The sequence below is a fragment of the Alternaria triticimaculans genome (assembly GCF_023758025.1).
Source record: "Alternaria triticimaculans strain BMP 0046 chromosome Unknown scaffold_3, whole genome shotgun sequence".
Taxonomy (NCBI): Eukaryota; Fungi; Ascomycota; class Dothideomycetes; order Pleosporales; family Pleosporaceae; genus Alternaria; species Alternaria triticimaculans.
The window spans coordinates 678,231-693,572 of record NW_026055960.1 but is presented as its reverse complement, the minus strand read 5'-3'; the positions used below and the strand labels follow the sequence as shown (position 1 = coordinate 693,572).

The 15,342-nt window shown below is 52.6% G+C and overlaps 6 protein-coding genes across 6 annotated transcripts; 2 read left to right on the top strand and 4 right to left on the bottom strand.

The window, feature by feature from the left end:
- Positions 1-466: 466 nt before the first annotated feature.
- J4E78_002903 (uncharacterized protein) lies at positions 467-2,463 on the bottom strand (the record flags this gene model as incomplete). Its single annotated transcript, XM_049363547.1, has 5 exons — positions 467-512; positions 568-685; positions 740-1,775; positions 1,826-2,092; positions 2,149-2,463. 5 exons carry the CDS (start codon positions 2,461-2,463, stop codon positions 467-469), a joined length of 1,782 nt encoding a protein of 593 aa, XP_049224212.1.
- An 876-nt stretch (positions 2,464-3,339) lies between these two features.
- J4E78_002902 (uncharacterized protein) lies at positions 3,340-4,890 on the bottom strand (the record flags this gene model as incomplete). The annotated part of the gene is made up of 3 exons (XM_049363546.1): positions 3,340-3,469; positions 3,517-4,178; positions 4,228-4,890. 3 exons carry the CDS (start codon positions 4,888-4,890, stop codon positions 3,340-3,342), a joined length of 1,455 nt encoding a protein of 484 aa, XP_049224211.1.
- A 2,296-nt stretch (positions 4,891-7,186) lies between these two features.
- J4E78_002901 (uncharacterized protein) lies at positions 7,187-7,726 on the bottom strand (the record flags this gene model as incomplete). The annotated part of the gene is made up of 1 exon (XM_049363545.1): positions 7,187-7,726. The coding sequence occupies one exon, from the start codon at positions 7,724-7,726 to the stop codon at positions 7,187-7,189; it is 540 nt and encodes a 179-aa protein (XP_049224210.1).
- A 402-nt stretch (positions 7,727-8,128) lies between these two features.
- J4E78_002900 (uncharacterized protein) lies at positions 8,129-9,802 on the top strand (the record flags this gene model as incomplete). The annotated part of the gene is made up of 2 exons (XM_049363544.1): positions 8,129-8,722; positions 8,774-9,802. The coding sequence occupies 2 exons, from the start codon at positions 8,129-8,131 to the stop codon at positions 9,800-9,802; spliced, it is 1,623 nt and encodes a 540-aa protein (XP_049224209.1).
- A 33-nt stretch (positions 9,803-9,835) lies between these two features.
- J4E78_002899 (uncharacterized protein) lies at positions 9,836-10,864 on the bottom strand (the record flags this gene model as incomplete). The annotated part of the gene is made up of 3 exons (XM_049363543.1): positions 9,836-10,656; positions 10,710-10,807; positions 10,860-10,864. The coding sequence occupies 3 exons, from the start codon at positions 10,862-10,864 to the stop codon at positions 9,836-9,838; spliced, it is 924 nt and encodes a 307-aa protein (XP_049224208.1).
- Positions 10,865-12,346: 1,482 nt separating this feature from the next.
- J4E78_002898 (uncharacterized protein) lies at positions 12,347-14,128 on the top strand (the record flags this gene model as incomplete). The annotated part of the gene is made up of 4 exons (XM_049363542.1): positions 12,347-12,934; positions 12,998-13,642; positions 13,693-13,819; positions 13,884-14,128. The coding sequence occupies 4 exons, from the start codon at positions 12,347-12,349 to the stop codon at positions 14,126-14,128; spliced, it is 1,605 nt and encodes a 534-aa protein (XP_049224207.1).
- Between the last annotated feature and the right edge of the window lie 1,214 nt (positions 14,129-15,342).

The window sequence follows — 15,342 nt, the reverse complement described above, 5'->3', positions numbered from 1 at the left end:
TCGCACGTACATGCAAACCCGAGACATTACGGGTAACGATATGCGCCGAGTATTTTGAATGGACCAAACACGCTGAGAACAAGCTGCTGGAGGATGCGCTTCCAGACAAGCCTCGAGCCTTTCTTAGAAACTAGTCCTGATAATCTCAAATCAGCTGGTTTTGGCCCCCAAGAAACCACAGTCACTCACAAGCGTACTGTTACTATCAAGGGTTAGACATTCGTTTAGAAGCGCCAGCTTGACTTGTTGGTTAACGCGAAGCAACCCCGTTATCAGTGCTGCTAGAAAGTATGGGGAGACGTTTACATGTCGCTGAAGGTCAGGGCTGGGGATCAAAAGATGGTACTGCTGTGATCTGGACGAAATTCGGTCATGACATCTTAATTTGTGGATGCGCTGTAGGTATCTATTGCGCCAAAGCAGTTTTGGCGACGACTATGTGGCAAGGCGACCTTGGCGTGGCATCTCACAAGAAGATCTCCAGGTTGAACTCTAGCGTACTCACGGGGTATCTGTACGATAATTAGCATCTCAGTTTCATTGCGAGACGAGCTGAAAGCGACTTACGGCAACTCGAACTTTTGCAGCACACTCGGGTGCAGGATACCGAAGACACCGATGGTGTGGTTCTTGCCGCCTAGGTTGAGCTTGATAGCCGCTGAGTGCCCAGGAAGGAAGGTCGGGTCTGTGACCAGTCAGTATATTTGCGCCATGTCTGATGCGCAACTCATCTACTTACCATCAACCTCTTCTATCCAGTAGCCCTGCAATTGCTCGTTCTTTAGTCCGTCCTCACGTGTAAGGAATGCCGACCGAAGCATGAGCATCAGCCTGTCCAGCAGACCGTGTACTTGCTCGAAGCCACTTGTCTTGCCCATGAATGCGGCTGCGAAGTGGCGCTCATTCCTGCTCTTCCTCTCCTGCTCCATATCGACGAGACCAATGTCGCTGACCTCAAAGATCTTCATCGGTACTGAGTGATGCTTATTGGAGTTGATAGTCTTGAGCAGACCCGGTAGTAGCGATGTTCGGACGAGTTGGTATTCCGCTGTCTTGGGGTTCGCAAGCTTCACCGCTGTCTTTCCGTCGTCTTTCCGGTTCAGCCACTCGAAGTTCTCCTCATGCGAGCAGAGGATAAGAGGCATAACCTCGGTCCATCCCGATGACGCAGACTCTATTCGGACGATATCACCGAGCTTGTTGATGGGTAATGGCGCAGAGACGGCAGCAGTCTTGTTCGGGTACACTCGTGGCAGCTTGTTGAAGCCGTATGCGATGGCGTAATCTTCCATGATATCCGCTTGATGAAGGATGTCCGCTCTTGTGACAGGTACCGAAACGTCGAGGATGTTCTTGTCGGATTGAGACGGTGAGACGTCATGACCCATACGCGACAGGAGTTTTGAGATCTCCTCAGGTGACAAGGTGAGGCCAGTGACCTGGTTCAGGTAGTCCACCTCAACCTGCATTTGTCGCGGTGACAGATCTGGCGACTCTCTTGACTCTCCATTGTGGGGCGAATTGATCTTGATAGGCTCGATCGACTCCGCGTATCCAGCGAACATGGTGACCATCATGTGGTTGACGATTTCAACCTTTGTCTTATCGGTCGCAGTGATCTCGATGAAGACGTTCTTTGTGTCCAGTGTGACCTTGCTGTGATTGCTGTTGATGATGGGCGGAAGGGAGAGAACGGTACGGTTCGCATCGTAGATTACGGGGTATACAGGCGAGTCGCGAATGATGTGCAGGAAGCGTCCCAGGTGCTTGTCTTTCTACTCAGGGTCAGAATGGTGCTACACATGGGCATCTTATGTTTACTGACCTCGTAGAACTCCATGAGCTCCTTCGCGTTCATTTCCTTGTCCTGCTTCAGGGGCACGAACTTGATCTGCTCTGGCGGTAGTGCTTCGTATGAGAAGGGGCCCTGGATCGTATCCAAGTCGTGTGTTCCGATGGATACAAGTGTCCGTTGACGTGCCAGATTGGAGTGTAGTTTGTCTTGTAACGCGATGAAGGAGTCGTATCGTTCTTGTGTGAATTTGATACCTCGTAGTATGACACCTGAGCAGAGTTCTCGTATTTGCTTGGTCTATAGAGCGACTAGTCAGCACAACTTCGCTACCGCTTTCCAGACATTCGGCATACCTCAGGCTTGATGTCGAGCACCTGCAGCTCTCCTCCCTTGGGCGCAGTAACAGACCACTTGGGCAGCTTCTGTTTCTCAAGGAAGACCTTGAGGTTCATAGCAATACCCTCGAAACATAGCATGTCATATCGGTTTGCGGGAATCTCAATCTTGAGTTGTGGTGGTTGCGCCTGATCTTCTGGCTTGGTGCTCAGGCTTGTGTCCTCGTCCAACTCGATACCGAATTCGAAGCATAGGTCGTCGAACTCCTGGTAGGTATATTCCCGACCCAGCTCCTTGAAGAGGGCCGCCTTATCCACACCGATAGTAGGCATTTTGGCGGGTTGTCTGCTCTCCCGGGGGGTTTCGCGTGGTTCTCGTGTGCGATGGTGGGGTCTTTGGAGGGGTAAGTTGGGAGGAAGGAGCGACTGGCGGGGTAAGGAGAATGTCGCAGTACTCGTATACGAAGGTAGCCGTAATACAGGAAGCTGCTGTCGTCTTTTAGTCGCTCAATGGACCGGCTGAGTGAGAGGTGCGGCTGCGTAAATAATTTGGTATGACTCCAAGCCTCGAGCGCAGCAATCGGCGCCGGGAGCTGCGTCGGACCGGACCTTGGCGCTAGGCCGTTTTGAAGGCGCGTCGCCCTGCAGATGGGTAGAAGTTTAGAAAGAGCTCATGCAAGATGAAGCATCGCTCTTTTGTAGCTGGAAGAACAATTTGCTTTCCAGCCTAGTAGTGGCTAACGAACTACCTAGTCCTCCATCCTATCTTCACGATCACAGAGTGCTTGACATCGTGCATAGAGTCTTCATATATGCAATTCTTGACATTCAGTCGTACCTAAATCTTGTTTCTGCAAAGGCCGCTGTATACGACATGAGCCCTTCAAACGCCATCAATGCCCCTGATGTCCATCAGGCGCCTTTACCTAACTAGGCGTAATCCTCGTTCAGTCAAGCAACTCTCAAGGCTATCGACAGAGTTGCAGTCCCTGCCCCAAGTCCAAAGTTTTGTTTCCGCGTACAGCTGTTCTCGGTAAAGGTAATCTTGGTCCGATGGCCAGCATGTGACCAAGTGTATGAATAGAAGGTACAATCTGAGCCGCTCGAGGCTAGTGAGAAGTTGTGGGTTCCACAACACCGTGCCACGTCATGTTCAAAGGCAAGTTCGCAGCGCGTCGCGTCGAAGTTGGCAATCGGATCGTAGCGCATTTAATCCTGCCAGTCCCACACTTTTTTGAGGAAGTGTGCCATGTTGACCTTTTTCGATTTCATTTCGACCATCCACGGGTGTTCAAGCATTCGCCAGGGGGTGGCTCTGCGAGGACAGTCCTTCTCAAGACTGTAGAAATTAGCAGGGGTTCATTTCTAGGTAAGAGGGTTACATACCAGCACTCGATAAAGTACTTGAAGTTCTCTGACCACTTGATGCCATTTTCGGGCTCATCCTTGAGCTTGGGAATGGGTTGTCGAACGATGTAGGTGAGTAAATCAATAAGACCAGCGCGGGGGTTCATCTCGGTTCCATCGGCAGGGAACGGGAAGCGATGCTGCGCGACTTCGAGTAGAGTAACACCTAGACTCCACACATCACTAGTGATTGTATAGCTTTGCCCGGTGATGCGCTCTGGTGCCATGTAGTATGAGGTTCCAATGAAAGTGTTGGCGTCTCCCTTGGTTCCGAATTCTCCGGATACACCGAAATCGCAGAGCTTGACCTGACCATTCCGGCATAATAGGATGTTGCTCGGCTTGATGTCCCGGTGTATGATGCGATGAGAGTGGAGGTATGTCAGTCCATTCAGCACGCCCTCGGCGACCTTGCCAAGGACCTTCTCGCCTGTTCGGCCTCCAAGCTTCTTGACCTCGCGGTATACTGCATCGAGCGATCCGCCTTCGCAGAACTCCATGGCGATGCTGATGGTCCCTGTGCTGTCGTCCATGAAAGCACCGTAGTAACGGCAGATGTGGTCACTGGCGCAGTTCTTGTTGAAAGACAATTCTCGTACGATTTGCTTCTTGACATCGGGATCGGGGTTCGTTGTGATGATCTGGAATACAATTAGTTGAGTCCCAAGCATCGTTTGAGACCATGCATACCTTCAATGCAAACGTAGTTTTTCCGCCCTTGAGTATGCATTTTGTGACAGCACCACCAGCGCCCTCTCCTAGACTTCCTTTCTCCTCAATCATTCCTCGTGCGCTCGCCGCTCTCCAGGCTGCGTCATCTAGATCATCCACCTCCAATGGCCGACCCTTTTCTAGAGCCATAGTATCTAGATCTGGTAGAGGCTGACTGCTGTTTGCACGCTCCATGGAAGGCGCGCCCTCGCTTCCTCCTTGGGATATTGCCGAAATGGGATCTGTGGCCTTTTGAACCCCCATGAATCCCAGTGCCGCATGGTATGATGAAGCAGAACCATTTGCTTGCACTTCACCAAAGCTACCCGATCTTGAGTGTGCGCTCGCATCGCTCGAGCCTGATGCCGACAGTCCCGGTCCTCCTATAATAAGCGGCGGGGGGTTTCGTGCGTTTCGTCCTTCGTGTGGTCCCTTGTTGGTACCCATGGGAGTGACGAGGCTTAGTTGCGGCGTCTGGCGGGGTTGAGGCGCGTTCAGAGTGGGTATGCCGTTACCTGCACCGTTGGTGACAGGTCGTGCGTTCGGCGATGGTGGTATGGATAGACCAAGCTGTGGCGGTCCCCTCCTCCCTGGGCGCGCGCCGGGGATGGGTGGTCGCAGCAGAGGCGCGGGGGACGACATGTTGGGTTGTGGATGAGGCGAAGGCCCGTTGTTGAACGACTGCATCTACGTTGGCTCCCGCAGAGTCTGAACCGATGCTGGCCCCGGAGATAACGAGGGAAAGTGAGTGGTGTTGAGGTGGCACGTCAATCGTCTTCGGGCCCAACAGAGTGGGTCGCTGCCGTAAGCCGGATCAAAGAGGCGGTCTTTCGCGCGGTCGACGTCTCAGGGGGAGGAATACGAGGAGGTGAGGTGCGGTGGAGTGTGAGGCCGCTCGGGTTTAGGCACGAGTGACGTTGGGCCACGAGTCACAGGCAGGTGCGGCTTGACAGGCGGCAGGCGCGACTCGGTGGTGTGGGGAGGGCTCCGTTAGGGGCGGGTTTCGGGGGGCTAAGAGATAGCTCTTCCAAGATCAGGCGGACGACGGGCGGCCAGAGTGACAAAGGCAGCGGGTCTTTAGGTTTCAAGACCTCAGCGTGCTGGAGGGGCTCAGGACGGTGGTGGAGAGCGGCTAGGCGCGTGCGCGCAAGGCTTGCCGACAAGGGGACTAGGCCGCTGTCCAGCGGTTCCAAACAGCCTCGACACCTCCAACAACCTTCATTTGACGCGTGGACTAATAATAAGGAATTACCGAGGTGTAGCCAATGACGTGGAGCGATTTCGATCCAAGGTCGGCAACAGCGTGTGTGCAAGGAGTGCGGCCAGAGTGTTGCGGCGTGGACGATGATCCCATGCCCGTACCTTGAGGTTGGGAGGATGCCACGAGACAGGATGCGAGGCGGGTTGTTGAACGTTTCCGCAAGCGCTGAGGTTGCTCTTTTTATCACTGGCTCCAAGCTATGTTTCATCTCCTACTCCCGATGTGAAGGGTCCCTATTTGGGCGGCCTAGTCTATGCGCTGGTTGGTGTCTGCGTCTACATTGCCGCTAGTGACTGCTCGACTGACGTTGGCTCACATGCGAGTACAGCTCCAACCGCAGCGGGATCCCTTGGAATCGATAGTTTCGCGAGGTAACAACAACTCTCCTAGGGCTTATTCTGATGACGGGGATAGTATGCAGGCTCGAATACATCCTTCGACTCGCCATCCTTGTGCGCACGCGAGAGAAAGCCCTAAGGGTCTACCCCTCCACCCAATTGAACATGTCAACGGCGTTTGGTGGTGCAGCTTGGCTGACGTTAGACTCTACCACTGGCTCAAGAACTACAAGCAACTTGCGATCGGAGCTAGAGATTCATACAACCGCCACCAACTTCTTCGTGCCTGGTGCATCGTGGTCTTTACCGAAGATGCCGTCCACGCAACCCAGCACCCATCCTGCGCATGCAGCAAATATGCCGCTGATACCTCAAATTCTGCTCATCTTAACACCATCACCATCCTCTGTTTCAAGATCCGCCGCATCACTCCATCTTCGGAACAGTACCATCTCAACACGGGTGCCGGCGCTTGTGTTGGCTATCGACGCCAATGGAGCTATCCGCAACTGCATGAAGCTCTAGTGGGTCCCACAAGAGGAGCGACCAGCAGAGCCCCCCGGGGCCGCTGCATGGAGACCTATGTATAGCAACATCACCATTCCGACTAAACATAAGTTGTAAGTTCGTCAAAACTTCACCGAACTACTCGTCTTGAGTCAGTAGGCTGTGCAGAGGGTAAGAATAGGTTTTTCGATATAGCTATTGCATATCAGCTGCAGCTCGTCGAGTTCACGAGCTGTCGGCATACCTTCCGTTACGCAGTATTTCCTCAAGGTGGTAACACGCAAAATGTATTAGCACAGCAGCAAGAATATCCGGCGGTCTCTGTGTAGAGTACGTTCACGAAACACTTAGTGTCGTTGATCGTTAGAATAGTGCTCGTTCATAGAGGTGCCTGGATGGATTGGCTGGGCCTCGGCAACGCGCCAGCTTTGGGCAGGTGCTGTCCACCCAAGCGCGACCTTGGAAACAAACGCATCATCATCTCCACCCAGTGTCGACGGACACCGAACAGCGATGGTGTGACTGGGTGGTACCCTACAAAGAGCCCGACAATTTCGTGAGCGTTATCGACGCAGGAAAAGTACATTCTCAGGCGAGCCCAGTTCGTGGCGCGTCCTGTCGCCCGCCGCGGCAATGCTTTTACTACCGAAACCGCCCATAGGCTTTGTACATCTATACCGAGCATGCGCAAACTTTCGTGGCAATAGTAACATCACAGTGGACCAAATACGATACGTAACAGTAATCAGCTGAGCCTTCTAGTCACTCTGGGGCTTATGGCCGTACGCCTCCTGGTACACAATACTTGCGATGCCTCTCATCTGTGAGTGTCTCATCGTCGTTCAGGTTGCGGGAGTGCTGGGTAGCTCCTCCACTCTGCGTCATCGTAGTACCCTTGGGCGTATGCCTCCTTACTCCCAGCCTCAGTCTCATCCTGGAAGCTCAGACTCGAAAGCATCATGTACGCATCATCGACCTTGAAAAAGAACTTGTCCAGTTTGTAATCGTTCTCGTCGTCTGCGAACACGAACAGCAACCCTCCAGGTTCTTTCCAGTCCTTTCGAACCACGACGATGAACGCAGTCGGCCACCACTCTAATTCATCCGTTTCGCTGTCTGCCCCTTTGTCCAAGGCTATGTGAGCCTGTAAGACTTCTTGGAGTGTCTTAAGCTCTGATGTGGAAGGCGCAGGTCGAACAAGATGATCTTCGTTGCCCTGCTCTAACCACTGCTTCTCAAGAGTCGAGGCGACATCTTGAAGTGATACCCCGTCGACAAAGGTGTAGACAGCAAACGCGGCGCGATTCCAGTTGAAGTCGTCGCATGTACCGAGCTCCGGGGCCTGAGGTGGTAGGGATAGGTCGGGTGCCATCAATGCGATTGAACGATATTGATGGGAAGATGCCTAGTAACCTTATCAACGCCGAGCCGCTCCTGGTGTTACATCAAACTGACCGAATAGATCCGACGGGTGGTCCCTGCGATAGGTATGCACGTTCGGAAGGTCGCTGCCCGCAGTACCCGCAGCGAGCTGGGCCTTAGATAGCAGGGTGGGGCATTAGCCGACGCCGGTGCTCATACTCCAACGGCTATCTGTTGACATCGGCATTTGAGTACCACGTTAGCTCTAGACTAACATATCCAAAAAGTTCAGAGCACTGGTATCACTTGACATACTGAGCATTCGATTTCCTGTTCACAGGTATGTCAAAATCTTGGCTTGGCCTCGTCGCATACTAATAACTTGTTAGCAATTGACACAGCATCTATCGCAATGACGAGACCGGAAGTCAAAATCACACAGGGTACTCTGTTAGGTACAGCCTTGCAGGGCGACTATCCACGGGCCGTTGAAGCCTTCAGAGGAGTCCCCTATGCTTTACCGCCAACAGGTGAACGCCGATTCCGACCACCACAAAAGGTAGCACCTAGTCAAAACACTATAGATGCTTCAAACTTCGGCCCAAGAGCTCCAGCACAGCAGCTCATGATAGTTGGACCGAAATTAGAGGAGAATGAAGACTGCCTCACAGTGAACGTCTTCCGGCAAGCTCAAACCGAAAAAGCGACCGCTCTGCCAGTTGCAGTCTATCTTCATGGGGGAGCCTTCAATCGAGGAAATGCTGCGATGCACGATACGGCGTCTATGGTTGGATGGTCTGATACGCCCTTCATCGCAGTATCGTTCGGTTACCGCATAGGAGCGTTGGGATTCCTGCCATCAAAGCTGAGCGCTACAGAAGGCGCACTGAACCTGGGCTTGAAGGATCAGATCTGCTTGCTTGACTGGGTGGAAGAGAACATCGAGCATTTTGGTGGCGACAAGAACAACGTAACGCTCATAGGGCTCTCGGCCGGCGCGCATTCGGTATGTTTGAGCCGCTGGATATCCTGATCAGACTTACTGACGCTCGTCTAGATAGGGCATCATCTTTTGAACTATGAGGAGGGTGTAAAGCCAAAGTTTCATCGTGTCATCATTGAGTCAGGCGCTCCGACATCCCGCGCTGTCCGCAACCCCGACGCAGAGATCCACGAGATGCAGTTCAAAGACTTTCTGGAAGAAGTTGAGTGTCCTTCAACCCTACCAGAGTCGGAAGTCTTCAGCTTCCTACGCAAACTTCCCACTTCCACCATCGCCAAGGCTCAGACCAAGGTATTCCAGAAGTACAACCCCAGTCTACGTTGGGCGTTCCAACCCGTAATCGACAACGAAATCATCCGCCGCCGTCCAATTGATGCATGGCGGACGGGCAAATGGTACAAGATGCCCATCATGACCGGCTTCCAAGGCAACGAAGGCTCACTATACGTCAACAAGAAGATGTCGACTTCCTCGGAATTCCTGGATTTCTGGAAGACTTTGCTGCCTCAGATGAGCGAAGAAGATATCCAAACGATACACAAGCTGTACCCTGACCCGACTGAAGTACCTGAGTCGATCTACAAAGAAACGCGGCTGGAACACAGTGTCGGTCCAATGTACAAACGCATCGAGGCGGCTTACGCGCACTACGCATACGTCGCTCCAGTACGTCAAACGGCTTTCTTCGCCAGCCAGGATGCACCTGTATACCTATATCACTGGGCAATGAGACGCGATATCGTCGATGGAGCTCGCCATGCAGACAACATGTTCTATGAAATGAGAGACCCTAAGTTCATTTCGAAGTCCAAGAGTCAAGATGAGTTGTCGGGTGTTCTGCACGCATATATCACTAGTTTTATTTGCACTGGCACTCCTAATGCACTGGGTGGTACGTATGCGAACAGAACGGAGTGGAAGAGCTATGACAGAGCGGATCCGAAGGTCATGATCTTTGGGAGGGATAACGAGGAGATGATTGGCGGGCAAACTATCGGCGAGCCGGCTATAATGGTCGACGACACGTATGCGAAGGAGGAAAGTGACTTTTGGTGGTCCAAGGTTGAGCTGTCTCAGCAGTAACATTGATCTCTCCGTTACTACTAGCAATCAACATCACAGTTTAGCCTGCAGCCCAATCTCACCAACAAGACTCACAACCTCCTCTGCACACCCAAACGACCCCTGATACCCCCACCCCGCATGTCCATAGTTATGCACAACCCAAACCCCATCAATCCTCTCCTTCTCAAGCCTCACCCCAGCCTCCCGTCCCGGTCTCAACCCAACACCATACCGGATAACATCAAGGTGCTCTGGCCCTTTCCCATCCGTCAGCTCAGGCGATAAGCTCACAGCCCTCTTCATGATGCGACTAGTGATATTGGGATCGGGTTGACTCTCCCAGTTTCCGCTTTGCATGGTACCGCCTAGAACTGTTCCGCCGCCAACTGCTCGCGTCATCATGTAGCAAGCCTCGTCTTCGCTGTCGTCCGTGCCGGATACGAAGACCATAGCTGGTGCCACGTTTCTTACTACGACGACCTGGCCGCGGATCGGGTAGCATGTCTTGTCCTCTACACCTCCTAGTTTCCCGGCTGATAGCCCAGTCGCGTTGACGATGATGTCTGGCTTGAAGTTTCCGATCCAGGGAGACCGCATATCAGATATATGCGATATAGTTTTCCGATAAAATTCCACTCCGTTTGCGCGGCATTGGCCTACGAGCCAGGGGAGATAGAGAGCGGGGTTAATGCACACAGAGCCGAATTCGCTGCCAGATGCCATTCCTGATGGCAACTCGGAGGAGGGGAGGTTGCGGTAGTCGTCGACTAGAGAGCGCCACCAGGGGTTTTCGGTAAAGACGTTGTTGAAGGATGTGGCGCCGCCGCTTTGCAGCTTCTTCATGTCTTGCTTTCGGCGGTAGATGCGGCATTCTGCTTTTGTTTGAGTATGCTACTGCGGTCTGGCCGTGAGAGAGTTTGCTTACTTTGTAGGTGGATACCGGCTTCTGGTACTTCTGTTGCTAGTCTTTTGAGTTGCGGCCATGTTCTACGTTCATAGCGACTTTGTGGCTCTGAAGACATTCTGTACAACATATATCAGCTGATTGCGTACCCAGCTGTTCGCGTATACTTACGGCATGAAGTTTGCGCCAGCCCATGGCGATGCATACTCGATGTCGGAGTCGCCGGGCATATGCTTGGCTACGACAGCAATTCTGTTACTTGGGTCTTTGGAGAGGAGATATGCTGAGGTCAGTCCGGAGACGCCTGCTCTTTACACCAAGAAGCGTTAGTATGGCCGAGCTGACAGCTGTCGAGAGATAGAACGAAGCGTACCCGATTACGATGATGTTAGGCATCTTCTAGTTGCAATATCCCCAGCTCTCCGTGAATGTTCCAAAGGTGAAGATCTTCTTCTCAGGTTTCAAGAGGAGTGGGACGCTTCCTTGAGGCGCACAAGCAGTCACTAGGCTCGTCTGACTTAAGTAGTCGGGTCGGATATGCAGCATCGATGCCAAGCCCGAGCCGCGAGTTCTCCGCCGGGGAACTCAACGCTACCGACAGTTGTTGGCTGGAAGGCTCAAGCGTGCTCATCATTCTGTTGATCGCATTGTATGGAGCAGAAAGTGTGATTTCTTTGGGGTTCGCGGTGTCCACGTTATCGATAAGATCGTGCCGCTCGATTGGGCGAAGACCTCGGCTGCAGCTGCACCGTCCACCGAATCCTCCTGTCCTCACTGCTATCGCGCCATCTTCACAAACCTCACGGACATCAAACAGCGAAAATTGGGGGAAGCGTATCTGCAACCAAAATACATCTATGTTCTAGGAGAGCTTCGTTTCCAGGCTGCGATGAATGACTAGACGCGGCTTTCGTGCAGTCTGCAGAAACACTCGGCATCCCCCTCTCAGGCTCGAAACCGGAAGTCGAAGTTTCGTCACTCGGTTTTAACGAAGCCTTCCCATTACCTGTATCAGTTACAATCAAATGATTCAAGCACGTAGCTACCTAGTCGCAGCGACATATCGCTCAATGTTGTGCTCGGTATCAGCATTGTTGATGCCGTCTTCGGAGCTCTCGCACAATCGATGCAGGTATGGCGGAGCCGCTAACGGGTACTGGTGGTCACTAGGATGCGACCCCAGCTTGCGACCACCACTTTACGAATGCCGCGGGGCGCTACCGGTATCTGACATCTGCCATGCGACTCCCTTATCACTGCCGAAGTATTGCCGTCGGGCGATGGCATGTTCACAAATCTGCTGCATCCTTTCAAGGTCACTTACCAGGGCGGTGATCCACTTCTTCAATCCTTATCCAGGTTTGATACCAGCTTGTAGGCGAATACTGGCCCACTCTGATAACAAGGTAGCAACGAGTCCCGGATATGTCCTCTGGGCAATGCGATCGGCCGCCTGTCTTCCGCTATCACGCGTTCTTATCGAATCCTACATGGGTTCCGTTCATTTGCATTGAATGATCGATGTCGCGGGGTAGTTCGACGCGGGTATTTCATCCGAAGTTATGTTAAAGCTCAACTGCAAGCATCCTCGTATGGCTGCTCTGGTCCTCGACGCATAGATCACTCACTTTGTCGATTGCCGACCCTCGTTTTCAGCCATGTCGACGGAGCCGAATACCACGAAATGCGACGACAAAACACCGACCATGTCAAAAGACATGGAGGTCCAGCTCAGCAACATGGACGCGAACTCTCTTCACAAGCAAGAAAGCGCTATTGTGGGTGAAGTTGAAGACCTCGATGAAGCAAACCTGTTCCTGAGGCAACATAATATCACACCGGAGTACATGGCTGAGCTCCTTGAAGACGACATAGCCAACAAGCGCGTTTCCAGGAAAGTCGACCTGTTGCTGTTACCACTACTATGTGGAACCTACTTCCTCCAGTACATCGACAAGCAAGCAATGGGCTACTCCGCCGTCTTCGATCTTTTCGAGACTACTGGCATCACCGGTGATCAGTACTCCTGGCTGGCGTCGATCTTCTACTTTGCCTACTTGCTCGCTGAATGGCCATCAGCATACCTTGCGCAGCACTTCCCAACCGGCCGAGTGGTGTCGCTCTTCTGCTTCTGTTGGGGCTCCATTATGCTACTTACAGCTGCTACGCACAACTTCGCGGGCTTCGCTGTCATGCGCTTCCTCTTGGGTGTCTTCGAGAGTGTTGTGACGCCCGCGTTTATGATGGTGAGTCTTGCTCTTCAGGTTACATGCCGTACACACACTGACGTTTTTTCTTTGCTGTTGCAGATCGTCGGGATGTGGTACGTAGGAAAACAACAACCCGCAAGGGCGGGTACGTTCTACTGCTTCAACGGCCTCGGTAGTGCCGTCGGGGGCATCCTCTTCTACGGCGCCGGATATGCGAAGAGCTTCGTCGTCTGGAAGATCATATACATCATCTGTGGAGGTATGACCGTCTTATGGTCTGTAGTTCTCTTCTTCAGGTTGCCGAACAACATCATGACAGCCAAGAGCTTTTCTGTCGAAGAGAAGGCTCTCCTGATCGCGCGCGCCGCCAGCAATCGCACCGGAGTGTACAATCGCAAGATCAAGCTGCCTCAGGTCTGGGAGGCCTTGATGGACCCGCAAATCTGGATCCTCTTTCTGTTTGTCACGCTCAACGAAATGATCAACGGTGGCACTGCGAACTTCGGCAAGCTCATTGTCAAGGACGCAGCGGGAGGTGATCCACTCAAGACAACTCTGTATGGCATCCCGCAGGGCTTCGCTCAAGTGTTTTGGGTTTTCACAGGCCCTTTTCTCGCCTCCCGACTGCCGAACGCGCGCACATACATTATGGCTCTTTACCTCTGTCCAACGATCATCGGCGCATGTCTGATCTGGCAACTTCCACGCACTAATCTGGCTGGGTGTTTGGCGGGTTATTACATGGTTCGTCTTCACCATTTGTCGCTCTGCAGAAACGTTTCTAACAAAGGTAGATTGGCGCCTTCGTTGGCTCTTTGGTGATTGCGCTTCAATTTCCGGCATCCAACGTAGGCGGCTACACCAAGCGTACTACTAGCACCGCGTTTGTCTTTCTGGGTTATTGTGTTGGTAACATCATCGGTAAGCCTCACCACACCGTCAAACCCCATCTCAAAACCGCAGTTACTAACATCACCTACTTCAGGACCACAAGCCTTCCTGGCGAAGGAAGCGCCAAAATACGAGACCGGTGTAAAGATGATCTTGGGATGCGCAGTCTCTCAAGTTGTGCTAGCGCTCTGCCTGCGAGCCCTGCTCTTACGGCGGAACGCCCAACGCGATCGCGAAGAAGCGGAGAGCTCACACGCTCAAGGCATTAATTCGAGCGATGTGGATTCCATTGAGGATACTACCGACTTCCACAACAGGAAGTTCCGGTATAGTGTGTAAATTTAGTGTTAGCATTATACCCCGTCATAGGGCTGCCATGGTTAGCGGGTTGCCACATCCGATCAAAGAACGAGCATGTTTGCCTACCTATGGTATTATTCATGTTCCACTCTGAGCCTCAGCGCCTCCTTCCCTGGCTTTCATCTCTTCTTTCTGCCTCTCCTTGACTTTCTTCGGTTTCTTCGCGCTGACCGGCCCATCGGCACTTCTATCCTTCCACTATACGCGACCTCACATTAGCCGCCTCTCTTTCCCCTAGAATCTTTCAGCAACTCACCATGCCCCCATAACGGTAATATGGGTATTCATCTTGCATTCCTTTCGCGTCTTCAACGCCACCAGACACCGATTTCCAGCATGCACCAGGGCACACGAAATGCCATTTTTGCGACTCGTCGATCTGGCAGCGCACCAGAACGTCGCGGGGTTTGGAACAGAGAGTGCAGGATTTTGTCATCGCATGAGAGTACGTATCGAAGCTGAGAGCTGGTGGTTTAGACCTGGAAGACGAATGTGACCACTGATCGCGATTGAAGAGAAGTGATGACATCATGTATTTCTCCCCTGCGCCAGCACAGACGCGCGTTCACAGCGCTCCCACGTCTCCCCAGATCTTCCTTTCCAGACTCCTATGCACCCCCCATGTAGTTGGTACCCCAACTCTTCGTTGTCACGGCGCGTCCAAAATGTCCTTCAAAAGCAGCACTCCCATGATCGATAATCGAGCGACCTAGGCCTCCGCTAGGACCGGATTTGAATGAAATCGCATCTGGCATCAACAACCCCATGGCTAGCTTAGGCATCGTTCAACACACGCATGTCTTGGCTTGTCAAATGGACCAACAAGCCTACCACTTTAAAATCCTCGCTGTACCGTACCATGGTGATTAGCTGACAGTCCACCATTCTCGCGCCTACCGCTCTAGGGCCATTCCCTTGTGTGAATCTCCAAAAGCATGGCATACAGGGCACCCAGGCACTGTTCCTGCAATTAAGCGTAGAAGCGCAAAGCCTTCGGAGAGAACCCGTTGCTGGCGATTGGCGGATCTTGATTCAGGCCTCCTACTTTGCGGGGTCGCACGCTCTAGACACTGAATTGATGGACAAGGCTACACGAGGCTGGCTGGTAATTGCTGCTCTATATAACAATGGCTGAGCTAATTCGCAAGACTGCGGCTGAAGATAGTGCCCGTTTTGGATAGAGGTCTGCTAGA